General features: G+C 37.9%; 5 protein-coding genes across 5 annotated transcripts; 3 read left to right on the top strand and 2 right to left on the bottom strand.

The window, feature by feature from the left end:
- The first annotated feature begins 1679 nt into the window (after positions 1-1679).
- LOC108811257 (peroxisomal membrane protein 11B) lies at positions 1680-2951 on the top strand. The gene is made up of 2 exons (XM_018583301.1): positions 1680-2105; positions 2351-2951. The coding sequence occupies exons 1-2, from the start codon at positions 1918-1920 to the stop codon at positions 2841-2843; spliced, it is 681 nt and encodes a 226-aa protein (XP_018438803.1). The 5' UTR covers positions 1680-1917; the 3' UTR covers positions 2844-2951.
- Positions 2952-3076: 125 nt separating this feature from the next.
- On the top strand, positions 3077-4336 carry LOC108805939 (probable aquaporin TIP5-1). Its single transcript, XM_018577932.2, has 3 exons — positions 3077-3370; positions 3469-3719; positions 3811-4336. The coding sequence occupies exons 1-3, from the start codon at positions 3232-3234 to the stop codon at positions 4195-4197; spliced, it is 777 nt and encodes a 258-aa protein (XP_018433434.1). The 5' UTR covers positions 3077-3231; the 3' UTR covers positions 4198-4336.
- LOC108805938 (NO-associated protein 1, chloroplastic/mitochondrial) lies at positions 4281-7509 on the bottom strand. The gene is made up of 12 exons (XM_018577931.2): positions 7049-7509; positions 6538-6813; positions 6372-6451; positions 6205-6286; positions 6054-6074; positions 5806-5851; positions 5512-5630; positions 5311-5424; positions 5110-5214; positions 4939-5028; positions 4751-4860; positions 4281-4652 (listed from the first exon to the last, which is right to left on the bottom strand). Exons 1-12 carry the CDS (start codon positions 7442-7444, stop codon positions 4400-4402), a joined length of 1692 nt encoding a protein of 563 aa, XP_018433433.1. The 5' UTR covers positions 7445-7509; the 3' UTR covers positions 4281-4399.
- A 3312-nt stretch (positions 7510-10821) lies between these two features.
- LOC108812317 (structural maintenance of chromosomes protein 2-2) lies at positions 10822-17590 on the top strand. Its single transcript, XM_018584550.2, has 21 exons — positions 10822-10938; positions 11015-11353; positions 11641-12321; positions 12401-12544; positions 12636-12926; positions 12998-13183; positions 13255-13419; positions 13498-13557; positions 13779-13841; positions 14342-14433; positions 14564-14660; positions 15102-15218; positions 15360-15578; positions 15704-15844; positions 15910-16077; positions 16189-16373; positions 16468-16561; positions 16645-16733; positions 16806-17031; positions 17131-17205; positions 17307-17590. The coding sequence occupies exons 2-21, from the start codon at positions 11036-11038 to the stop codon at positions 17412-17414; spliced, it is 3519 nt and encodes a 1172-aa protein (XP_018440052.1). The 5' UTR covers positions 10822-10938; positions 11015-11035; the 3' UTR covers positions 17415-17590.
- A 42-nt stretch (positions 17591-17632) lies between these two features.
- LOC108812318 (chlorophyll a-b binding protein 4, chloroplastic) lies at positions 17633-18988 on the bottom strand. The gene is made up of 4 exons (XM_018584551.2): positions 18715-18988; positions 18390-18538; positions 18045-18311; positions 17633-17954 (listed from the first exon to the last, which is right to left on the bottom strand). The coding sequence occupies exons 1-4, from the start codon at positions 18915-18917 to the stop codon at positions 17821-17823; spliced, it is 753 nt and encodes a 250-aa protein (XP_018440053.1). The 5' UTR covers positions 18918-18988; the 3' UTR covers positions 17633-17820.
- Positions 18989-25158: the final 6170 nt, after the last annotated feature.

The raw sequence follows: 25158 nt of genomic DNA, 5'->3' as shown, positions 1-25158 counted from the left end.
ATTAACTTTCATCGAATTGCTTACCAGCCTATATATTTTCTGATTTTAACAAACAAGTTTACAATTTTAATATTTCCAAATTGTTGTGCAAGACAAAATAAGAATAGTTTAACCTTAATGATTTATATTTTCATAATCATTCCACATATATTATATATATATATATATATATTTTTTTCTCAAATAGAAATTTCAAAACATTATAAACTTAACAAAATTATGAAAATAAATCTGGGTTGGAAAATAACTGGTACTATAAATTTATGACCTGATTAATATATATGTAAATACAATTGTCAATTTTTTACTTTGCCAAATAGTATATAATTTTTTAAAAAATTAAAGCATATAATCCGCGCGTAGCGCGGAAATGGATCTAGTAGCATTAAAAGGAAAGATCCTTATAAAGACCATTTATTAATCAATAAAAATACTAAATTGCCATACAGCCTGAAGTCTCTAACCACTAATCCCACCTCTTAAATACTAGACAAAAATTTCTAATTACTGAGCCTTAAACTCAAATGTATAAGTACAAATTTATTGTTTACCTTGTAATAAATTTTATTTTGGGAGTTTTAAAAATTAGTGATATTAAAAATTATTTCTCAACTATAATACTTGCATAGATAGTAATAATTATTTGTTTGTTGATAAAGATACCGAAATAGTGTTTTTGAATAAACATAATATTTTTTACAAAGACACACAAATGCGAAATGTTAAAACTTTAGATACAAACTTATTTTACAATTTCTTTTTTTTTTTTTTTGAATTATATATGCATATCCTAATCTCCACAGAAGTGGATCCAAATTATTCACGTGTTAACAGTCTACGTTTTCAGTCCACAATACATTCAGTACATGTTTTCAGTCCACGTGATCGAAATTAGATAAATCCCATTTATATTTAAGGCAGACTATGATTGTGGAAATTGGAAATTAGATAAGTCCCATTTATATTTAAGGCAGACTGTGATTGTGGAAATTATGCAAGTCCCTTTTAACGTCTCTGTTGAATTACATCCTATGTTTGTGGTGTCTGTGTTGAAATCTCGTTCAATCTTTAGCCAGTTGATTACTAGATCGATTTGTTCTCTTATGTTAGTGGGTTACTATATTCCCATTCGGTGAATCTTATGCAAAACGTTAAATATATAGGCGTTGCGACTAGAAATCATATCGTTCTTTATTTTACAGTCTTCATATAATCCATATTGGTAGTTATCAAAATATAGGTTCTTCTATTATAAAAATGGCTACGTTGACGTCAAACTACAGATGGGATCATGCCATGCGAATTTTGAAGTTCGTGCAAACAATTACGCGTTATATATCTATGTTTTATGCATAAGCATTTTTTTGTTTGTCAACTAACATAAGCATAACATTTCTATTCACACACTTAAAGAGCGTTTCGAGGTCCAAGTATGTTATGGCCATTTGTTTTCAGTTTGAGCTAAAGCCCATGCTCCAGCCGGGAATCAAGCCCATTTATATGAACAGTCGCACTTGTCTATCCTCTACTGATGTGCTCATGTGCCTACACATTCTCCAAGGCTCAATCCAATTTGTAAAAGAGGGACAAATTATCTTCAAACCGAAAATAAATTGAAAGATAAGATCGTTAAAAAAAAAAATTAAAGCAGAGAATATTGCGAAAGTTTCTTCCACATATTTAAGACAATGTTTTCTTTATCCCAAGCTCTGTATCAAACATGAGACTGAAAGAGCAAGTTGAGTAACCACCACAAAGCAATCATCTTAAACTCAAACCTAAAATAAACAAAAGACAAGAAAATAAAACCCCCGAGTAACTCGAGCAACCAGCTTCACTTGTGGCTCAAATCTTATTCTTCATCATCTCTATAACTTCATCTTTTATTTTTCTCCCTCTCCTTCCAGCGCTTAAGAAATGTCTTCGGACACGTTGGACAAGCTGGTGGTGTTCTTGGCTAAGAGAGATGGAATAGACAAGCTTGTGAAAACATTCCAATACGTCTCCAAGCTAGCCTGCTGGCACGTTGAAGCCACACGACCCGAGGCGGCCGAGAAGTTCAAGAAATGGGAGGTCGCGTCCGGTCTCAGCCGCAAAGCATTCAGGTCCCCACACCCAACTCTAGTTAATTACCTTATCTACATAATGGCATAATCGTAAATATAGTAATGTTTCTTTAGATAGCTTCTTAATGAACATTGTATCTCATCATCCAGCAAATTTTAATATTAAGATTCATATTATATACTAATCATACACTTTTTATCACATGAAACTTAGTATAATTTAACAGATATATATTTATAACAATAGCGATTTTTGTTAACTTATGGTTGAATCATGCGAACAGGACCGGGAGGTCTCTCACGGGTTTCAATGCCTTGAGACGAAACCCTGGTGCAACACCTGTGATACGTTTCTTGGCGGTTCTAGCCAATTCAGGAGAGATGGTTTACTTCTTCTTCGATCATTTCCTTTGGTTATCAAGAATCGGTACACTAGATCCTAAGATCGCTAAGAAAATGAGTTTCATCTCGGCTTTTGGTGAATCTTTTGGTTACGTTTTCTTTATCATCATCGATTGCATTTTCATAAGGCAGAGACTCGGATCCTTGAAAAGACTCAAGACCAATGATGAACCGAAAGAAGAAACCAGCGGGAAAATCAGCGAGATTCAGGGAGATATAGTGATGAGATTGATGGGAATTTCAGCTAACGTTGCGGATTTGATTATCGCATTGGCGGAAATTCAACCGAACCCGTTTTGTAACCACACGGTTACACTCGGTATAAGCGGTTTAGTTTCGGCTTGGGCTGGTTGGTATAGGAATTGGCCATCGTGAGAGATATACTAAGATCAAATGAACGTATCTATATGTATGTATGTTGTAACTTGTAAGTGTGACCAATGCGTAACTTACTTGAATATATATATGCACACTTCTATTTTATATTGTTTAGGGTCAAACTGAAACGAAACAAAACTAAGGGTATTAAAAAGCATAATTAACCTACGTGGGGCATTTTTAAAATTCAAAAAACCTGATAACTGTAAATAACTTCCCCCACTCTCACATTCGCCAGTAGTTTAAGACACGTTTGTATTGGAACGGTTAAATATGTATTGTAACAAAAAATTACCGTTCTCTTAATATTTATAGGTTTGTTTTACAACATCCACTTAACACAGAAACAGAAAGTAGAAAGTAAGAAAACTATTGAAAGAAATTAATGAGAAGAATGATTCCAACAACGTTTTCAAGTAAGTTCCAAGGAGCAGTGAGTATGAATGCGTTGAGATGTTACGTTTCTGAGTTTATCTCAACCTTCTTCTTCGTCCTCGCAGCCGTTGGATCCGTCATGGCTTCAAGTAAATTCACTCTTTTTCTAAACTAATTATATTTTGATCTTTCTCTCTTTTTTTGCTTTTTGCTAAGAAGATGTTTCTTTATTTGTGTGTGTACTAAGGGAAACTGACTGCGGGTGATGTTACGGGTCCGTTTAGTGTATTAATACCGGCGATTGCAAATGCGTTTGCATTATCATCTTCAGTTTACATCTCTTGGAACGTCTCTGGCGGCCATGTGAATCCAGCGGTTACGTTTGGAATGGCGGTTGCTGGTCGGATTAGCGTTCCAACCGCTATGTTCTACTGGACATCACAGATGATCGCCTCTGTTATGGCTTGCCTTGTCCTTAAAGTAACCGTAGTTGAACAGGTAAATCAACATTTTCCTTGCACAACATAACTAGTAATTTTGTCTTTTAATTTGTGTTTTATAATAATGATCTCTGTTTTGAGTTGTTCAGCACGTACCGATCTATAAGATCGCTGGAGAAATGACGGGTTTTGGAGCATCGGTTCTCGAGGGTGTTCTATCGTTCGTCCTTGTCTACACCGTGTTCACGGCCAACGACCCGAGACGTGGCTTACCTTTAGCCGTGGGACCTATATTCATAGGGTTTGTTGCGGGCGCCAATGTTTTAGCCGCTGGTCCGTTCTCTGGTGGAGCCATGAATCCTGCATGTGCCTTTGGGTCGGCTATGATTTACGGAAGCTTCAAGAACCAAGCCGTCTACTGGGTCGGGCCTTTGCTCGGAGGAGCCACCGCTGCGCTAGTGTATGACAACATGGTTGTGGTTCCTGCAGCTGAAGATGACCGTGGTTCATCTACTGGAGATGCCACTGTAGTGTGATTACTTGTGCGTCTAATGTTTTATATATTTCTACGTTGAAGTAGAGCGTTATTTAGTTTTTTTTTCTTTTTCAGTTCATGAAATGTTGTTGACTTTGATGTTTAATTTCTTGAATATTAATTTAGTAAATTTTCATTACAAACAATTTACTATTTGACCACTCTGTTACATATATTATATTATAAGCTAAACAACAAAATATTCAGAAGTACCATTTGGGTCTGAGCTCTTCTTCCTTGTCGGATAAGTCACGGTACTGATACCATTCAGCACCAGAAGTGCCAATGGGTAGTGTTGGTCTGATAAACACTTCAACTGGTTTTGGCACACTCACGCAAACACGTATCTCATGCTCTGCTTCTTGGAGATCTCTCGGCGGCTCAGAGTCTTTTGATCTGCGGATTGGTTCGATTGAAATCCATCCTAACCCAGAAATAGCCACATCACTAGCCGGTCTGTTAAACAAGTGTGTTAACGTTAGAAGAGCCATTCATTTTTTACCAAAATAGAGATAAGCAATATATAATATAAATAGATAGGGATAATATTTCACCTTTTGGGATCGTTAAATTCGATACGGAGTAAACGGTGAGATTGCAACCCTTTCCACTCCTGTATCTGATCTTTCCCTGATGGAGGTGTGAGAAGCACGCCCACTTCTTTCTGCAGAAAACATTACCGAGTAAATGGTTAAACTTGTAAATGAAGTTTTGATATACCGATGGTGTAAAGAAACTTTACCTGGTAAAACTCGGTTGCTGTTTTAGTTGGTACTACATGGATCTCAAGAGCCTTTGGTCCATAGAATGTGAAACGTGTTTCTGGTAGAGCCTGCAATAGAATGTCACGGTTTCACATATTAATATCTCAACTCACAAACATAAATTATAAATTCCGGTAAATATTGTTTACCTTCAAGATGTCAATCCTGACGAGACCTCCCCAAAAGAATGTATAACCGTTTAAGGTCTCACCCTCGGGACTACTACTTGACGATTGATTTGGCAATGTTGAAATCTGCAAGGAACAAAACACAAATAAAAATCATCGTACACTGATGCTACGATTATATATATAGTCTATATAGCAGGATGTTAAAATGTGTAGACTTACATCGAAAGACTGGCCTCTGAGCCGATTTTGAGGAGCAAGGGCGGGTAAATCATCTGAATGAACAACAGCTGCTTGCCTGTGGTGTAAGTGAACTCCCGGTGTGTCATACAGCTTCTGTGGTAATAAGGTAGATTCTTTTTAGCAGCATGTCCACTGGGGGTAAATAAATGAAAAAGCTAAATAGAATCTGAAGGTTGTTACCTCTCCTCCGAGGAAGGCGTTGATCTGAATTGGACCCAAGGTTGTTCCAGGGACAGCTGACTGAATTGGTTTGTACTTTTGTGCCGCTGCTGCAACAGGATCCCTTTCGGCCATTGTTTCTGTATATTGAAGTACATATACAAACATTTAACTCTATATAGATACAACTTATATTATAGAGAGATCAGACTAAAGCAGCAGCAACCCAGACACAAAAAAAACAGAGGTAAGTACTAAGTAGTACTGAAGCAGTTACAAAAGTGACGTAAACACAATAGAGGTTAAAGGACTTACTCAGCAAAGCATTGATGAATGCTGACTTCCCCACGTTGGCTGCACCCTGTGAAAGCATGAAGCCATGATGAATGAATATTTGCCAGACCAGTGTAGTCAAACAGGAGGTAAGAACGGTCTCTCTCTCATTTAAGATACATTAAGCTATTATGTTAAGTAAGAACTTGGGCAGCCAGCTCTAGGTTTTGCAAACCTTAAACTCATTATTTAGTTTAATAAAACAAAAAAAAAACAGAGAATGCACATACCAGAATGTAGACATCTCGTCCCTGAAACACAAAAACATGGATAGAGAGGTTAGGTTACAGAAGATAAAAATGAATTGTTCAATATTCAGCCAAAAGCAAAAGAAATCTATTAGCACACTAGTGTGAAGACAACTTGAAGGACATGTACTACCTTTTTCTCCTTCTGGATTTCAGACGCAACTCCGCTAACTCCATCCAGAGACTTGGAACTTGTGAGATGGACACTCAAGACACTGGTAAAGATTATACACATCCAAAATCAGACACTAGCTCCACAAACATCAAGTCAAACTCATGTGTAAGTACTCGGCTACCTACTTTAGCTTTTTCTTCGTGGTCATTTCCACAACCCAATCACCAATACAATTCATATCTGTTCCTTTAGGAAGGAGATCAACCTAAAAAAGCACAAAAAACACAGTAATTAATTCATCAGAGAGAAGCTGGAACAGGATTTGAAGAGAAAGCAAGCCAGGTTTGTTACCTTAGTTATAACTAGTATGATGGGATTAGCACCAACTAGATCACGAACACGAGCTAAAAAGCTACCATTGAAATCCACAACGTCGACCAACTTAACAATCAAAGCCTTCTCATAACGCAAGTGAGAGAGCTTCTCCCTGAGTTCATCAGCCGAGACGAACTGCTTCCCACCACCAGCGTACCCTCCGTTGCCACCGACAGCTGTAATCATATGTCCATGAGACAAAAGCTGACATCTTCCACATATCACCGTTCTCAGCTGGTGATGTTTCTTCTTCTGCAACAGCAACAAAAGATCCGAACTTAGATTTTTTCTTTTAATTATACAGAGGTATCATATCCCACGGTCCAAACTAGTCACAAACTAGTAACGGTCCAAATTAGTCACGTGTTGCCACTGCCACGTGTTAGTCATCTATTTCGGCCATGTCGAAATGTTAATTTCCTAGTGGCCGGATTCGAACTTGATTTCGTACAACAAAGTAAGCAAAAAAAGACCCAAAATTTCGTACCAAGTCGTAAGTAACGAGATCGACGAATCCGGGAGAATCAACGTCGGAGGTCTGTAACGGAGCTCCGCAGCCGTAGCAACAGGAGACGGAGGTGTCGACGACGACGACTTTGCGCACGCTCTCTTCTTCCTTCTTTTTATTCTTCTTCGTCTCTCTTTTGAGCACTTTCTGAGCTTGGTGAGCTCGTTGGCTCTCCAGGAACCTCTCTCCGGGGGTCGGAGCAGCAGCCGCGAAGCCGTCCCGCTCCGAGAGTGAGACCGTCGGTTCTGAACCGGAGGAGATGGACTTGCATACGATGGACGTCGCGGGGTTTCGGTGGATCGAGGTGAGAGCGGGGTCGCGTCTGGTGAAGCGACGAGGAAGAGAAGGGAACGTGGAGAGTGCTCGTAGCGCCATTCGTGAGCCAGCTTCCTACTTCTATGTCAAAAGATAATACCCAAAGAGAGTCGAGAGAGAGATAATCGATATCTAGAGACACTCTAGACTGCTTAGAAGGTTTGGGGAAATAAAAACACGAGATAAAACACTATGTATTCAATTTAATATATTTAATATTTAATGTGATTTGATTTTTAATGGAGTTTTAAATGATTTTAATAAGTTGCAGAGATTTAAGTGATTTTTGTTAAACTACTCTAGAATATCATCTAAAACAATGGAATTTGAGTTTTAATATTTTTAACTAAGAAACTCCACACAAACACTCTAAAATCACCTCAAAACTTTAAAATCCCACAATTTAAAATATTTTCAATAACAGTGGATTTCAGAGTACTTAACGAAATGTCAAGTTCAATAACAGTGGATTTTAAATGAGTTTTTGAAATTCATGTTTGAATAACAGTGGATTTGTCATTTTAATACAAATCACCTGAAACTCTCGGTTGAATACACCCCCCTAAATTATTTGATTTAAATATTTAGCAAAAATAACCAAAGTATCTGAAAAACATATTCCAATGTCCTTAGAAACTAAACTACAAGATGTATAAACAAAGATACAGAGGAGAGAGAGAGTAGAGAGAGAAAACACCGAGAGAGATCAAAGCTTTCTGGCCGACGGAGTAAGCTTTCACAGTCACCGTCCGTCGGTCCGGCTTCCCTTCTGAGTTGTGTAAAGCGTCTTTTCTTTTAGGATTTTGTGTAGATCTGTGGTTTCCGTCGTCGCACCTTTTTTTCAGTGGGCGGTCGGCTTTAGAGTTTTCTTTAGACAGAGGCTTCCTATACTCCAGTGAGGTTTCGTTTGGTGTTTTGTGGGTGGGTTTGGCTTCGGATTGGAAGAGATCTCGAGTTATCGATAGATGCTCTCCAGTAGATGAAGCGGTGATGTTGAAGCTGTGGACCGCGACGCCTCGGGTCGAGATCTCAGGTAAGTCCCGATGAAGCTCTCCGGTGTTTTAAATCTATTCAAAGACGATGGTGATGCGGCTTCTTTATCTGTCGAGGTTGGAAGCAAGAAAGCTGGTGGGTGGCACCGAGGTTTGCAACGGCTGGTGGGATTCGGCCGTGTCCTCTGGAGAAAATCTGCAGCGGCGACATTGAGTGGAGGGATCGGGTGCGTGTCCATGCCTTGGTGAGGATGGCAACACGTAGTCTCGTTTCCCAAATTGTCAGCAGGTCTGAGCAGATGGGTTTCGTCTGTGAAAATGGGTTCTAGGCCCAATTTATTTTGTTTTGTGGCGCAGTTTGTTTGTGTGGCTTTTAGTTGGATGTAAGGGTATTAGGATTGTGGCCCACCCATTATCGGTCTTTGGACCTTCCTTTAATATAATTTTAAGACGGAAAAAAAAACTACAAGATGTATATAATCGCAAAACTGTATATTTTTGTCAACCAATCTCAAAACTATATTAAAAAAATCTGAATCTAAAGCTTTAGAAAATATTTAATATATATATTTATTTTTTGAATTATTTGTCGGATATTCGGTTTAAGTTTAAATCTACAATTACAAACGGTGCGTTGGACTAGTGATTTAATGTTTGGAGTAGGTTCTATTGCATCCATAGTTCGATTTCCTTTGGGAGAGATGTTTTACGCCATATTATCGGTATTAGCGTCGGTTAGTTCCGGATCTAAGAGGATTATTTGAGTCGAAGGACAAACACCTCCTAGTTTACATCTAAAAAAAAAGTTTACGGGGCTGTTTGTTTCACCATTTGTCATTTCCATTTAAATGATTCATTTGTATGATCTATTCAAATGATCCATTCAGATTTTTGTACATGTTTGTTTGTCCATCCAGATATCTCATCGAGATGAATCATCTGAATGAATCATATGTTTGTTTCTTTATTTTCATTTCCATCCAAATGAGTTTAATAAACAAATTACCAAAATATTCTTGTATTAATTTAATCATACGGTTGATATTATTTTTAAATATATTACATTTAATTATTTAGTTTAATATATTTACATTAGAATTATTTCAAAATTAACACGTTTTTTTGTTGTTGGAGCGGAAAAACAAGATTTATCGGTTTTAGCGGCCAAAAAAACTTTTTTTTTTGTTTGGTGTGAGAATACAAATTTTTGATTTTGGCGAAAAAAACGTTTTTGCGGTTTTGGCGGGAAACACGTTTTTGCGGTAACGAGATTTTTCAGTTTGGCAAATAAACGAGATTTTTTTTATTTTGGTGGGAAAACGAGATTTTTTGTTTTAGCGGGAAAACAAAATTTTGCGGTTTTGGCAGGAAAACACGTTTGTGTGATTTTGGCGGGAAAACACATTTTGATGGTTTTGGCGGGAAAATGCATTTTTGCGGTTTTCACGGGAAAACAAGATTTTTTTATTTTGGCGGGAAAACACGTTTTGTGGTTTTTGCGGGAAAACAAGATTTTTTCAGTTTTGGCGGGAAAACGCGCTTTTGCGGTTTTGGCGGAAAAATATGTTTTTGCAGTTTGGCGGGAAAACGCGTTTTTGTGGTTTTGGCGGAAAAACGAGATTTTGTGGTTTTGGCGGAAAAATGTGTTTTTGCGGTTTTGGCGGGAAAAAGAGATTTTTCGGTTTTGACGGGAAAACGCGTTTTCGCGGGATAACGAGATTTTTCGATTTTGGTGAGAAAGCCCGTTTTTGAGATTTTGGTGGGAAAACACAATTTTGTGGTTTTGGCGGAAAACACATTTTTGCGAGAAAATGAGATTTTTCAGTTTTGGCGGGTAAACGAGATTTTTCGGTTTTGGCGGAAAAACAAGATTTTGCGGTTTTGGTGGGAAAACGAGATTTTGTGGTTTTGCGGGAAAACGTGTTTTTGTGGTTTTTGCGGGAAAATTTGCGGTTTCGCGGGAAAACAAGATTTTTCGGTTTTGGCGGGAAAACGCATTTTTGCCTGGCGGAAAAATGCGTTTTGAAATTTTGGTGTGAAAATTTAGTTTTTAGGTTTTCGCGGAAAAAAAAAAATTTCGTAGTTTTATTAGTTTTCATGTGTGACAAAATGATATTATATTTATGTTTGTAATTTATCAATTACATTAGGGGCATAATAGATATTATACCATTTTAAATGAACCATTTCCATTCAAATGATCCAAATTGATTTATTTGAATGGACTTTAAAATTAAGCCTAGATTTTCAAAAGTCATCCGGATGATCCATTTGAATGAGTTGTAATTTTAGTACCTAAATAAACAAAACTTTCATCTTTCATCCAAATGATTCATTGGAGAAACAAACAGCCCTACATCTGCAAAAAAAAAGTAGGTCCCTTCAGATGGAATAGAAGGTTAGAGTAGGGATACTAAAGTCCATTCTCCCGCGCTTTTGCTTAACCTAAATCGAAACTCCCAAATTTGGAAAAAAAAAAAAAACAAAAAACAGAATTCAATTTCACTCGGAATAATTCTCACAGGAGTGAAGAAGATTCGTCTCTCTGCTTCTCCCGCAACGGTTAGATTGCGATTTCAATAGTTTCGAAATTAAGCTTCCTCTTCTAGGGTTGTTTATGTGAATAGCTTTTTTCTAGGGTCAATTTTTCCGAAGGAAGATGCACATAAAGGAGATATGCCTGGAAGGTTTCAAATCATACGCGACGAGGACTGTAGTTCCGGGCTTCGACCCGCATTTCAACGCCATCACTGGTCTGAACGGGTCCGGGAAATCAAACATCCTCGACTCCGTCTGCTTCGTCCTCGGCATCACTAACCTCCAGCAAGTCCGAGCCGCTAATCTCCAGGAGCTCGTCTACAAGCAAGGACAGGCTGGCATTACCAAGGCCACTGTCTCGGTTACTTTTGATAACTCCGAGGTGAATAGGAGTCCTCTCGGCTACGAACAACACTCTGAGATAACCGTCACTCGACAAGTGCGTCTCTCTTTTGCTCTTTACTTAGTTTGTTAATGGATATTGTAATGAAAAAAGGTCTTAGCTTTAATTGTTTTTTTTTCTTTATTAGCTTGTTTAGTTTTGATTAGACTATGACTATAAAGGCTATGGTGAAAAAGGTGTAACCTTGATTGGTTTTTCTTCTTTTTGTTTGTGTCTTTTGGCTTTAAAGATTTTTTTTTTTTGGTGGAAGGAACAAGTATTTGGAAGCTTTATGGTGAAAAGGTCTTAGCTTGATTAGTTTTTTTTTTTTTTTGGTTTTGAAGATTGTTGTTGGTGGAAGGAACAAGTATTTGATCAATGGGAAGCTTGCTCAACCAAGTCAAGTGCAGAACCTTTTCCACTCGGTCCAACTTAACGTCAACAATCCCCATTTTCTGATTATGCAAGGGCGTATAACTAAGGTTTTGAATATGAAACCTCCGGAGATCTTATCCATGCTTGAAGAAGCCGCTGGTACGAGAATGTATGAGAACAAGAAAGAGGCTGCATTGAAGACGCTGGAGAAAAAGCAAACCAAGGTCGATGAGATAAATAAGCTCCTTGACCAAGAGATATCGCCGGCTTTGGAGAAGCTGAGGAGAGAAAAGTCGCAGTATATGCAGTGGGCTAATGGTAACGCTGAGCTGGACCGGGTCAAGAGGTTCTGTGTCGCTTTTGAATATGTTCAAGCAGAGAAAGTTCGAGACAGCTCTCTTCATGGGGTTGAGCAGATGAAGACAAAAATGACGAGTATTGACCAAGAGACGGAGAAGACACAGGGAGATATATTGGAACTGGAGAAACAAGTGAAAGCTTTGACTCAGGAAAGGGAAGCCAGCATGGGTGGAGAAGTTAAAACTTTGTCTGACAAAGTGGATTCAATGTCTAATGAAGTCACACGTGAAAGATCAAAGCTTAATAATATGGAGGACACTCTTCAGGGCGAAGAAAAGAATGCTGAAAAGGTTAGGTGACAGGTCTTTACCTTGTGTTGGAACGTTGACAGATTCTATTGCGATTTCTGACCACTTTTGGTGTTGCTAGATTGTTCATAATATAGAAGATTTGAAGAAATCTGTAGAAGAGAGAGCTTCTTCTCTGAAAAAGTCCGAGGAAGGAGCAGCAGACCTAAAACGGAAATTTCAGGAACTTTCCACCGCACTAGAAGAGTGTGAAAGAGAACACCAAGTAGTACCACCTAAAGAAGAATCTTTATTTACTGCCAAATTGCTTTAGTCTATCTTGTATGTTAATTGAATTTAGGTCTGTTGATAATCAGGGTGTTCTAGCTGGTAAGAGTAGTGGAGACGAAGAAAAATGCCTTGAAGATCAACTACGTGATGCAAAGATTTCTGTTGGAACAGCTGAAACGGAGTTGAAGCAGCTGAATACCAAAATTAGCCACTGTGAAAAGGAGCTAAAAGAGAAAAAGTCCCAATTAATGTCAAAACGAGAAGAAGCTGTTGCAGTGGAAAATGAACTTGATGCTAGGAAAAACGATGTTGAAAGTGTGAAAAAGGCACTTGATTCTGTTCCATATAAAGAGGGTCAGATGGAAGCATTGGAGAAGGTTTAGCGCACTTGTTATTTGATTTTTTTTTCCCTTCTGTTCATAAAGACCCGTCTCAAATTTTCTCTTAGGATCGAGGATCGGAACTTGAAATTGGGCAAAGGCTGAAAGACACTGTGCGAAATCTTTCAGCTCAATTAGCAAATGTTCAGTTTACATATCGTGATCCTGTGAAGAACTTTGATCGATCAAAGGTGAAAGGTGTGGTTGCGAAACTGATAAAAGTAAATGATAGGTCCTCAATGACAGCTCTGGAGGTAAGTGGGTACTATCTTATCATCGTGCGTTGTTAACTCGTTTGAGGTCTCTAAAGGTGACTATTTTTCAGGTTACTGCTGGTGGAAAGTTATTTAATGTTGTTGTAGACACAGAAGATACTGGAAAACAGCTCCTACAAAAGGGTGATCTACGCAGAAGGGTTACAATTATACCTCTTAACAAAATTCAGTCTCACTTGGTTTCAGATAGAGTGCAGCAAGCCGCTGTCAAATTGGTATTTGGATCTTCTTATTTTACTGTCAAATTCAACTCTTTGTTCTTTGTTCTTTGCTGATTTTCTTTTAATTTTCAGGTGGGGAAGGGTAACGCGGAACTGGCACTTTCTTTAGTTGGTTATAGCGAAGAAATAAAGGTGCGTTGGTTTCCTTCTCAGAATACCAAGAATCTGTTACATTTGCATCATCCATTAGTTTATTAAATTTCTGATAGCTAATATATTATGCAATGCAGAAAATAGCAGTCACATTCATGAGTTGTCTATCTACTGATTTTTAGTTTCATAACATTTTGTTACGGACAGACAGAAACGACTACCATGACCATTAATTTCCGACATTCTCCAATTCTTTGCAGAATGCCATGGAATTTGTATTTGGATCCACTTTTGTTTGCAAAACGACTGATGTGGCAAAGGAAGTAAGTATTTCCTAGACAAACAGAGTATTTGTGTTCTAACTCTGTGTTGGTGGAGAATGTTGTAGAGACATTAGAGTATGTTTCCCATGTTTGTTCTTACTTGAAATGTATTTTCAGCTGCGTCGTTGATATATAAATCAACCTTCTCTTTAATTATCAGAATGCAAAATACAAATATATGTCAAAATTCCAAACAATGATTTCCTTTTTTAGACTAAGGAATGGCCCTAGAAGAGTTTATTTTCTGTCAATGATTCAATAATATGTAAATGTCTAGCCTCTCTGACCATGGTGTCTAGCAGAGGGAGAGTTCTCTTATGATTGTTTTTTTCTCTCAAAACTTGATCGCTTTGTTGGGTTATATGTTCATTCCAAATTGGATGGCAGACCTCTCTTTTTATATTCTCTACTATAAGATACCTATATTTCGATGGCAGACCTCTCTTTTTCTATTTAGATGTTTCATTCTTTGATTTGCTGCTCAAATTATTGTTCGGCAGGTTGCTTTTAATAGGGACATTCGGACTCCAACTGTGACACTTGAAGGTGATATATTTCAGCCAAGTGGTCTTCTTACTGGTGGAAGTCGCAAGTATGTCGTTCTTTTCGGTTATACCTCTAGATCTTTCTGGCGTTCATGTACTTTGATTTCATACAGATATGGTTCAGCAGTTCTAAAAAATGACCAAAAACATTGTGTATTTCGTATTTTTCTGTCTTAGGGGTGGAGGTGAGCTGCTAAGGCAACTTCATGATCTGGCAGAGGCTGAAACAAAATTTCAAGTACACCAGAAAAGGTTGTATGAAATTGAAGCAAAGGTAAATTTTCTTCAGTTTCTTTTCATAAATATTACTTTCCTTTTAGAAAAAGACAAATTGGGGTTTGCCAGCTGAGTTAGACATCATATAATTTCGATCAAACCGCTAAAACATAAAGCTTATACATCTTCGACAGTTTAGAATTAGATCTGGATCAGTGGGAACTAAGCTCTCATGTTTATTCATTGATTTTTTATAGAAATATAATCTGAGCTGCTGAAACTGACCATAGTTGTTTCCGGCTAAAGAAAGCAAATGTTTAGCTAATGTGATTGGAGCATATTTTATATCTCATGTCTGGTTTTGTAGGACTTTTCCGCACCTCACATATGTTTGTGAAGGCACGCACAGAATGTTATTGTGGGCTCTCTCTTTGGGCTCCCTGGTAAAATTAACTTTTATGGTTGTGTAAAACACTGCTGGTTCTTTTTAACAATGCAGATCAATGAGCTTAAGCCTCTTCAAAAGAAGTTCACAGACATGAAAGCACAGTTAGAGCTGAAAATGTATGACCTATCCTTATTTCTAAAAAGAGCTGAACAGAACGAGCACCACAAGGTCTGCATCTCCATTTTGCATCTTCTTTTATCCACATCTTTCTTGTTTACTTTCTCCCAATTCAAAATTTTGATGTATTGTGGTGTGCTGAAAGCGCATTTAATACTTTTGCTCCCTTCTACCAATTGTCTATATATGTAGCTTGGTGAAGCGGTGAAGAAACTTGAAGAAGAGTTTGAAGATATGAGATCCCAGATCAAAGAGAGAGAAGGTCATTACAAGAGTTGTGCTGATACTGTCTCCACGCTAGAGAAATCCATCAAAGATCATGATAAGAACAGAGAGGGAAGACTCAAGGACTTGGAAAAGAACATTAAAACTATCAAAGCTCGTATTCAGGCATCTTCAAAAGATCTAAAGGTACTCCAGATCTTTCGATCAAAAACTTACTGAACTTCTTGCCTTTTCCTTATTTTGGTTTGTCCAGCTGTTAGCCTTTTGACGTTTCTAAATGATTTTGCTCTATGTTACGTCTTGCTCCATAGGGTCATGAAAACGAAAGAGAGAGGCTTGTGATGGAGCAAGAAGCAGTGGTGCAGGAACAGTCATCTTTAGAGAGCCAGCTAGCTTCACTGAGGACGCAAATTAGCAGTCTGGCTTCCGATGTGGACCAGCAACGAGCCAAGGTACTGCAGTTATTTCTTAAGAATATATAATATATACATAACTTCTGGATGTGATTATCCTGCAGGTGGAAGCCATACAGAAGGATCATGATCAGTCTCTCGCTGAGCTCAAGTTAATACACGAAAAGATGAAGGAATGTGATACACAGATAAGTGGGTTTGTTGCAGACCAGGAAAAATGTCTGCAGAAGCTTAGCGACATGAAGCTTGAGAAGAAGAAGTTGCAAAATGAGGTATTCTTTCTTCAATGTTTTTTTTCGCCGGAGATGCATTACTCTTGCGGCGGTCTCCTAATCTAATGATAGATTTCTTGGGTTTATTTAATGGTTTTTTACTCTGATTAGGTAACGAGGATGGAGATGGAACAGAAAGATTGTTCTGTGAAGGTAGACAAACTTATTGAGAAGCATGCATGGATAGTAACCGAGAAAACGCTTTTCGGAAAAGGAGGGACGGACTATGATTTTGAATCCCGTGATCCTTATAAAGCAAGAGAAGAACTTGAAAGGCTCCAGACAGATCAATCAAGGTATGTCTTTCTTCTCCTTTCTTGTTTCTTCTCGTCAAGTATCTGATAAATCATCGCTTCTCTGTTTTCCTGGCTATTTATTTCTCTTATAAAGTCTGGAGAAAAGAGTGAACAAGAAGGTCATGGCTATGTTTGAGAAAGCAGAAGATGAATACAATGCTCTTATGTCCAAGAAAAATATAATCGAGGTTTGTTCTCGAGGGTCTGTGCAAACATATTTTAACAGCTGTACTTGCGTTTAAACCTGTGTTCTCTTTCATTTTTTCCATAGACTGACAAATCCAAAATCAAGAAAGTGATCGAGGAGCTTGATGAGAAGAAAAAGGAAACACTGAAAGTTACATGGGTTAAAGTTAATCAGTGAGTCGCTTATTTTCTTTTTTTGTTTCGTGTTGTAACCACGAGATTCACTTCATTTTACTACATGTACAGGGATTTTGGTTCCATCTTTTCAACACTACTACCTGGTACCATGGCAAAACTAGAACCTCCAGAAGGAGGTAGTTTCCTCGATGGTCTTGAGGTCCGTGTTGCTTTTGGAAGTGTCTGGAAACAGTCTCTATCTGAACTAAGTGGAGGGCAAAGATCTCTGCTTGCACTTTCTTTAATCCTTTCGTTGCTTCTCTTCAAGCCAGCTCCTCTTTATATCTTAGACGAGGTACTACACCTAGATTTTCCAGTTTTCATAAATCAATTGACTATGGTCAATTCCAGTTTCTATAGAACATAAGATAATTTGTTGCATTGATTTTATTAGGTTGATGCAGCTCTCGATCTTAGCCACACGCAGAACATAGGGAGAATGATCAAAGCTCATTTCCCGCATTCACAGGTCACATAATATCTGTGTTTCTCTGATCTTGTAGTCACTAGCTACTCCCATGATCCTGAAAATCTTAAAGCCTATGTGTTTATTTGATCTCTCTTAAACAGTTCATCGTGGTTTCTCTGAAAGAAGGAATGTTCAACAACGCCAATGTTCTCTTCCGGACAAAATTCGTGGACGGTGTTTCAACGGTCCAGAGGACAGTAACAAAATAGAGCAAGTAGCCTCTGCTTCTATCCTTAACAACACTAATGATGTATTATCCTTAACAATGCTTCTACGTGTGTACAACTTGCTTTTAAGATAATGTAGCAAGTGATTTGGTTGTAGCCATTGTCTTACATTAAAAAATCATTAGGGTTGCAAATGTTTGAGGTGATTTGGATTCTAAGTTACGATGTGCTTAAATCATTGTACCACATGAAAAGAGATAGGTATTAAAGAGTAGCATAATCCTGATGAACTTGGTTCCTTTGTACACTGAAGATTTTTAAATGTGCTACAACAATACCATATTGTCTCATGCTCACAAACCAAGAACTCTAAGATGCAACTCACACACACAGATATATTAAGGTAGCATAAGATAGAGATGTATTAAATTCATAGGTCCGTCTTAAATCATCCGCTGAAGGTTTGGACAATAGTGTTGTGCCATGGGTCAGACAAGTGCTGCAACAGGTTCTCAAATGGTCCCTTTCCAGTCACATTGTGTTGAATCACGAACCCTAAGAATGCCAACATCGCCAACCTCCCTGCAACCACCACAATAAAAGAGTCTTTTAGTCTTTAACCGTGTTAATTTGTGTGACAAGATAACAGAAAACCAACTCCCCTAAGCTTACCATTTGCAAGCTCTTTCTCCTTAGCCTCGAGCGTAGGAGCGAAGTTAAGAGGGTTAAAGATTCCTCCGGGGTAACCAACTTCATTTGGAGGCAAGCTGTATTGCTTGAAGATAGGGTCTTGGTTCACACTCCCTGGGTTCTTAATGTCCTGCCACCGTCTGATCTCAACGTAATGAAACAATATGAACTCGATCACGAACAATGTCGATGATGATGCAAAATACTGCTCTTTCCCGGCATCATACCACTCAGGAACGTTGATGATTCCTACAAATTGACAAAACCATGTTTTAAGTTCTTGAAAAAAATGTTTCAAGGGTCATGTTATAATAAATGGTGTCTCACCGATCTTGGTGAAAACTTCAGGCAAAAGCATCCCTGCGACGCCGAGCATGGCCCACCGTCCGTTGACAAGCTCTGCCTGGATGAACCACTTCAAGTTCTCTGGATCCTCTGCCAGTCCCAATGGGTCAAACCCATTATCACCGGCAAGACTGAAAAAAATACATGTATAAAGGAGCGAGTGAGTGGACCGGACCATAACGTACACACTACCTAAACCGGTACCGGGCAGATCCGATCTAATCTAACTAAACCAAAACGTTTGTCTAAACCGGTTTCGGACAGCTTTAAACTAAACAAAAACTGGATGCACATTTTGTAAAATTACCTGCCGTTGAGATAACCAGGAGATGCCAAACCGGGCAACCATTCTCCTTTCTTAGCTTCAACCTTGAACGAGGACGTCTTTGAGCCGATTGACTTAAACGACAATTCTCGGTTCAACCTACCGGAAGAACCGGTGAGGAATCTTGGCTTGGAAGTGCATGGTCTGAATATCGAGGCCGAGGCTTGAGTAGTGACAGTGGCCATTTCCCCTACAGAGCTTGGATACAGGAAGGTAGTAGAGAATGGATTGGAATCAAGAAGAGATTGAAAGATGTGTGTGGCGATGATCGTGAAGAAATAGACAATTGTGATGTGGGTTCTAGTGGCTGTGGTTTAATTGCTGAGTTTTCGCCGTTGGATCAGATGACGTGGTTGATTATACGGATGAGATGGGTCTGATGGGAGATAAAGGCTTATCTGTTTATCTTCGTAGCGTATCTAACAGGATTTTTATTTTCTTTGTGATTGGTCAGAACAAGATGGTGTGGGGTCTACTATATCCCACGTGTCGTTGGAATACTATACTCGAGTGAGAAATCTCCTCGACCAATCAAATGGAACTATGAGGAAGTATTTTACTCCTTGGATAAGCAAATATTTTTCTTTTTCTTATAGATAGACTCATGCGTTCGGTTTCGGTTCTGTACTAAAGATATATGAACCATTCTGTTATCTATGAAATTCTGTTCAGATTTGTTTCGGATATTTTGGTTTTCGGTTCGGTTCGGGTAACAACTATAAGAACAAAATACATAATATCCGATAAAAATTTGGTTCTAATTTGATTCTGGTTTGGTTCCAGATTTTCGGTTACTTTCAGATAATTTGGGATAAAAACAGTTTTTTCGGGTTTTCGGATAATCGATAAATTTAAATATTTTGAATAAAAAAATTAGGTAATTTGAATAATTTTAAATACTTTGGATCAAAAATATTTGTGTATTCCGGTTCTGGTAGTATGGTTAATATGTAATATTTTAGAATATTTAATAATTTTAGTGCTGAATATAATTAATTAGTATTTTTAGGTATAAAAATTATATTTTGAATATTTGGGTACCCATTCAATACTCAGTTCGAGTTCGGTTTTTTTTTTTTAACTTCGGTTTGGTTTGATTCAGTTTTTTTGTCCGGTTCCGCTTCAGTTTTCAATTCTCGATTTTTATCCGCATGCCTACTTATAGACTTACACTTACACAGGGGTTAAAAGTTGTAACATTTCTCTAACCATATAAGTGAAATCAAAATTGAAAACCTAATTGATGTGAACTTTCAAGAATATGAGCTTTTACTAATCATGCGACAATCTGAAATTTCATTTGTTGTTTCTCGAATACGACTAGTTCTATTTCTACAACAATGATTGAATGATATTTTACATATTCTTGTATTGAGATGAGAGACACGACGATTACCCTACTTTATTTTCTTCTCTTTTCTTTGTTTCAGACAGTTGAAAGCTGCAACCAGCCTGAGTTTCTTGTAACATACATGCTAACCTCTGGGTCTAAGTGAGTCTTTCGTTGCACCCAAGTTCCTTCACGGCCCAATAGCATGCGCTCCTTGTTTAGCCACTAACCCAGTGACAATGAGTCCGATAACCGATTAAGTTGAGATAAAATTATTGTCTTAGGTCATTATCTAACGGTAGATTTATCGAAAAAACGGTTCCACCGTGAACTTGATCTCTCCATTATTTTTATATACGAACTATTGGATCAAGCCAAAAACATATTTTGAATTTCACACATCTGGTTAATTGCTATATAAACGAATCTGATTTCAGTTTACTTAACGTTGGATGCTGAGGTGTCACACACGAATCTAAAAGAGTATTGGTCGTTTAAAATCAAACCAAATTGTCTTTTTTCAATTTATTTCGTCAAAAACGTTTCGTTTTTCATCTGAAATTATGGGGCTAAATTAAAATTAGGATTCATTGTGATTTCAGAAAAAAAAAACAAAGAAAAATAAGGAGGAAAAAAGAGGCGACATGGAAGATACAGGAAGATGCTTTCTGACTCACTGTAGATGTGGCACACAAGTCATACGACTCACATCAAAAACCGTAACTAACCTGGAGCACCTCTTTCAAAAACCGTAACTAAACCAACATCTTTACTTTGTATGCTGAGTTTTTCTCCTTCATTTCAAAGTTTTCATAACCACAACTCCACAAGTATAGTTACGTTAAGATATTTGTGAAAGAGACGCCCCTGGTTAGATATGGTTTTTGATGTGAGTCGTATGACTCGTGTGCCACATCTATAGTGGGTCGGAAAGCTTCTTCATGTATCTTCCATGTCGTCTCTTTTTTATTCCTTCTTTTTCTCTGTTTTTTTTTCTGAAATCACGATGAAACCAATTTTAGTTTAGCCCCAGATATTTGTTAAATTCAGATGACAAACGACGTCGTTTCTACGAGGCGAGAAGTCAATTTGGTTTGATTTTAAACTGACTAATATTGTTTTAGCCTTGTGTGTGCCACCTCAGTACCCAAAAGTAAGTTGATTTTAAACTGACTAATACTGTTTTAGCCTTGTGTGTGCCACCTCAGTACCCAAAAGTAAGTAAACCGAATTCAGATTTGGTTATGTAGTAATTAACTAGATTGAAAAAGTTCATATGTGAAATTAGAAATAATGATTAGTTCGTGTTTTTTTCACTTGTTCCAATATTTCTTGTATGAAAATAATGAAGAGATCAAATTCATGGTGGAATTTGCTTCTCTAGATTTATTAGATTATATCTCATGCGATACATGGAAAACTAAAATATATTTGTTTAAAATATCTACTAGGTTTAATATTATGGTTTATGACTTTATGCAAAAACATTTAAGAAGATATCGATCAACCTTTGTTTTTTGGGCAACAAATATTTAATAGAATTATCAAAAGCGGTTTAGCTAACTAAACTAATGAAACTAAATTACTATAAATTAGAAGAATTCAGCTAAGCATAAAGTTATTGTTTGTTAATTTGGATTTCAGCTAAAGATTTTGAATTCATGATCTATAAATGATTATATTTCAACATAAGCTACTCTTGAATATTTAGTACTTAGTTTTTAAAAAACAAATGTCTGGTATAGGTCAATATTTGTTTGTTTTGTTTTAAATTTGAATTCGTGCAGAATAAAAAATCCATGATAAATTATAAAGTTTCATATTGATTCGGTTTGGTTTTGGATCACTTTATTAAATGATAAATTTGTTTGAAAATTAAGTTTGTACTAAAATACATGGTAACTTCTACAAAGAAATGGCTAAGAGAGTTATTGGACGAGTACAATCAAATATCCAAAAAATTGCGGTATCGTGATCTGATCCATTTCTTTCAGATCATCAACTTTCTTATATGAAATAGTCTGAATATTTGATGTTTGGATATCCGAAAGATTTATATTTTAAACCGTATATCTGATTGATTCGTACAACTAAAATTAAAAGTTAATTTAAAATACCCAAAAATTAGCACAAAATAATATTATCTATTAAAAATAAAACGTTATTTACTTTTCAAAATTCTAATAATTATATAATCAATTTAATTAATAAAATTATATAAAATATAATAATTATATATATATTTACATACATGTATACATGCATATAAAGAATATCAGAGCGAATATCCATTTTTACATATTAGAATTTACTATTTGATTCGTTTTTGTGGATAATGTATATTGATATGTGTTTTGCTACATATATTTAAATATATTTGAAATTTTCTGATTGAATCAAAACCATGATGGATCAACTCAAATTTTATTGATATTTTGTAGATCCTTAACAAGAGTCATATAGTCAAGAAAGTAGGCTGAAAGCCTGAAACTGAAAGTGTACGTAGTACACTTAGACTTCTAACTAGACCATAAAACTAAGAGAGAGAAATAGTAGCTAGAGAAGTAATTAGCTCACTACTATAGTCTCTAGTTGACGGTGACTTCCACGGCTCCGGGCACCACCTATTGTTATTAACTTTCTTGCATTATTGAGTTTGTCCTGATGGCTTACCTCCTCGAGACCTATGTTTAACAAGTCAATGTTTACATAACCCCGGATAAATCAAACATCCCAAAACCTGCAGCCTTATTGTGACAACCCGTCCCGTGGAACACCTGCCCATGAACCCCAGGTTTACAGCGCTGCAGCGCACCGACCCCAATCCCTCTATTATGAGATCTCACTATCTCCATAATTAGGTTGTTGGTGAGACTCGAACCCAGGTCCTCACCCTTTAACAGCATTCTCATAGGACAAGCTGTCACCAATTGAACTGTGGAGATAGTGAGATCTCATAATAGAGGGGTTGGGGTCGGTGCGCTGCAGCGCTGTGAACCTGGGGTCCATGGATAGGTGTTCCACGGGACGGGTTGTCACAAGAAAAGTCGACTTTTATGTAACAACCTGTCCTGCGGAACCACCTGCCCGTAGACCCAAGCTCACAACGCTGCAGCGCACCGACCCCAACCCCTCCATTATGAGATCTCACTATCTCCATAATTAGGTTGTTGGTGAGACTCGAACCCAGGTCCTCACCCTTTAACAGCATTCCCACAAGACAAGCTGTCACCAATTGATCCCCTCCATTATGAGATCTCACTATCTCCATAATTAGGTTGTTGGTGAGACTCGAACCCAGGTCCTCACCCTTTAACAGCATTCCCACAGGACAAGCTGTCACCAATTGATCAATTGGTGACAGCTTGTCCTGTGGGAATGCTGTTAAAGAGTGAGGACCTGGGTTCGAGTCTCACTAACAACCTAATTATGGAGATAGTGAGATCTCATAATGGAGGGGTTGGGGTCGGTGCGCTGCAGCGCTGTGAGCTTGGGTCTACAGGCAGGTGGTTCCGCAGGACAGGTTGTTACATAAAAGTCGACTTTCCTTGTAACGCCCCGACCCGCCAACGGCTAATGGGCCACCCACGCCCGCTCTCTCGGCCCGTGGGCCCCATCCCATCCGACGGTCGGTCGTTAATTTTTCTAAGGCTCGAAATCATTGTTTACTGACCCTGCAATCACCACCCGACATTTTCCCATGTTTTGGCCTCACTTACACGGTATCGCGAATCACTTCCCGATAGGTCACCCATCCTTTCACTACTCCAGCCCAAGCACGCTTAACTCTGAAGTTCTAAACGGAGGTGTGACGGAAAAGGTAAGTCAACTTTGGTGACATAGGTAGCCAAATCAATTCTCTTAAGCCTTTCCATATATCACAACTCGGGATGTTACAATTCACCCCCTCTCAAAGAACGCAACGCCCTCGTTGCGCTTCACGACAGGTCTCAAGACGCCTCTCAGGTCAGAACTGAGACGGCTAACCTGGCTCTGATACCACTTGTAACGCCCCGACCCGCCAACGGCTAATGGGCCACCCACGCCCGCTCTCTCGGCCCATGGGCCCTATCCCATCCGACGGTCGGTCGTTAATTTTTCTAAGGCTCGAAATCATTGTTTACTGACCATGCAATCACCACCCGACCTTTTCCCATGTTTTGGCCTCACTTACACGGTATCGCGAATCACTTCCCGATAGGTCACCCATCCTTTCACTACTCCAACCCAAGCACGCTTAACTCTGAAGTTCTAAACGGAGGTGTGACGGAAAAGGTAAGTCAACTTTGGTGACATAGGTAGTCAAATCAATTCTCTTAAGCCTTTCCGTATATCACAACTCGGGATGCTACACTTATTCCCATTTTGCAAAACTCCAAAAGAGTTGTTAGCGAGAAGCCGAGAACAGCCTCATCAGTTGTGTTACTAGTTTCTTTTTTTTTTTTTGGGAAAAGTGTTACACTGTTACTAGTTTATAAGGCTGATTGTCGGGTCGGAGTTGAGAAATATATTTTCTGAATCAGCAAGGCCAACAAGAATAGTTGCAGATTGTGTAATAGTAATAGCGTTTACTAAGTGTCAAGGCATTAGTAGTGGATATCAAATTTTCAGCGTTTACTGAGTGTGAAGGCATTAGTAGTGGATATCAAATTTTCATACTTTTTTTTTGGTAAAATCAAATTTTTACACCTAAAAGTTGAATATTCAACTCTCGCTAGATCATAAGTTGGTTTAGAACTAGAAACTTCAACAGAGACGAAGATGTGATTATCAAACATTGAATCAATAGGGGGAACCAGCAGAACTGTAATTTCTGTCGTGATAGGTGCGTTTATGCTCTAAGACATTACTAAGAAGCACGTATATAACCCCCAAAATGCTTTGGAAATGCAGGGCTTGATTTGTTATTTTCAGAATCAGAATCACTAATGATATTTATGAGAATATTTATTTTATGTTTGATTTTAATAGCATATCAGATTACGATACTTATCTTAAAACATATAAAGTGGACTGCATGCAAACCAAATGGAACCACCATAAAAATCATCACAAATTTTAATTTATGTTATTAACATTCGTTTTTGTGGGCAAAT

Source organism: Raphanus sativus, chromosome 6 (genome assembly GCF_000801105.2).
Source record: "Raphanus sativus cultivar WK10039 chromosome 6, ASM80110v3, whole genome shotgun sequence".
In the NCBI taxonomy this organism is placed as follows: domain Eukaryota; kingdom Viridiplantae; phylum Streptophyta; class Magnoliopsida; order Brassicales; family Brassicaceae; genus Raphanus; species Raphanus sativus.
Note: the sequence above shows the minus strand (reverse complement) of the source record. Positions and strands in the feature narration are given on the sequence as shown.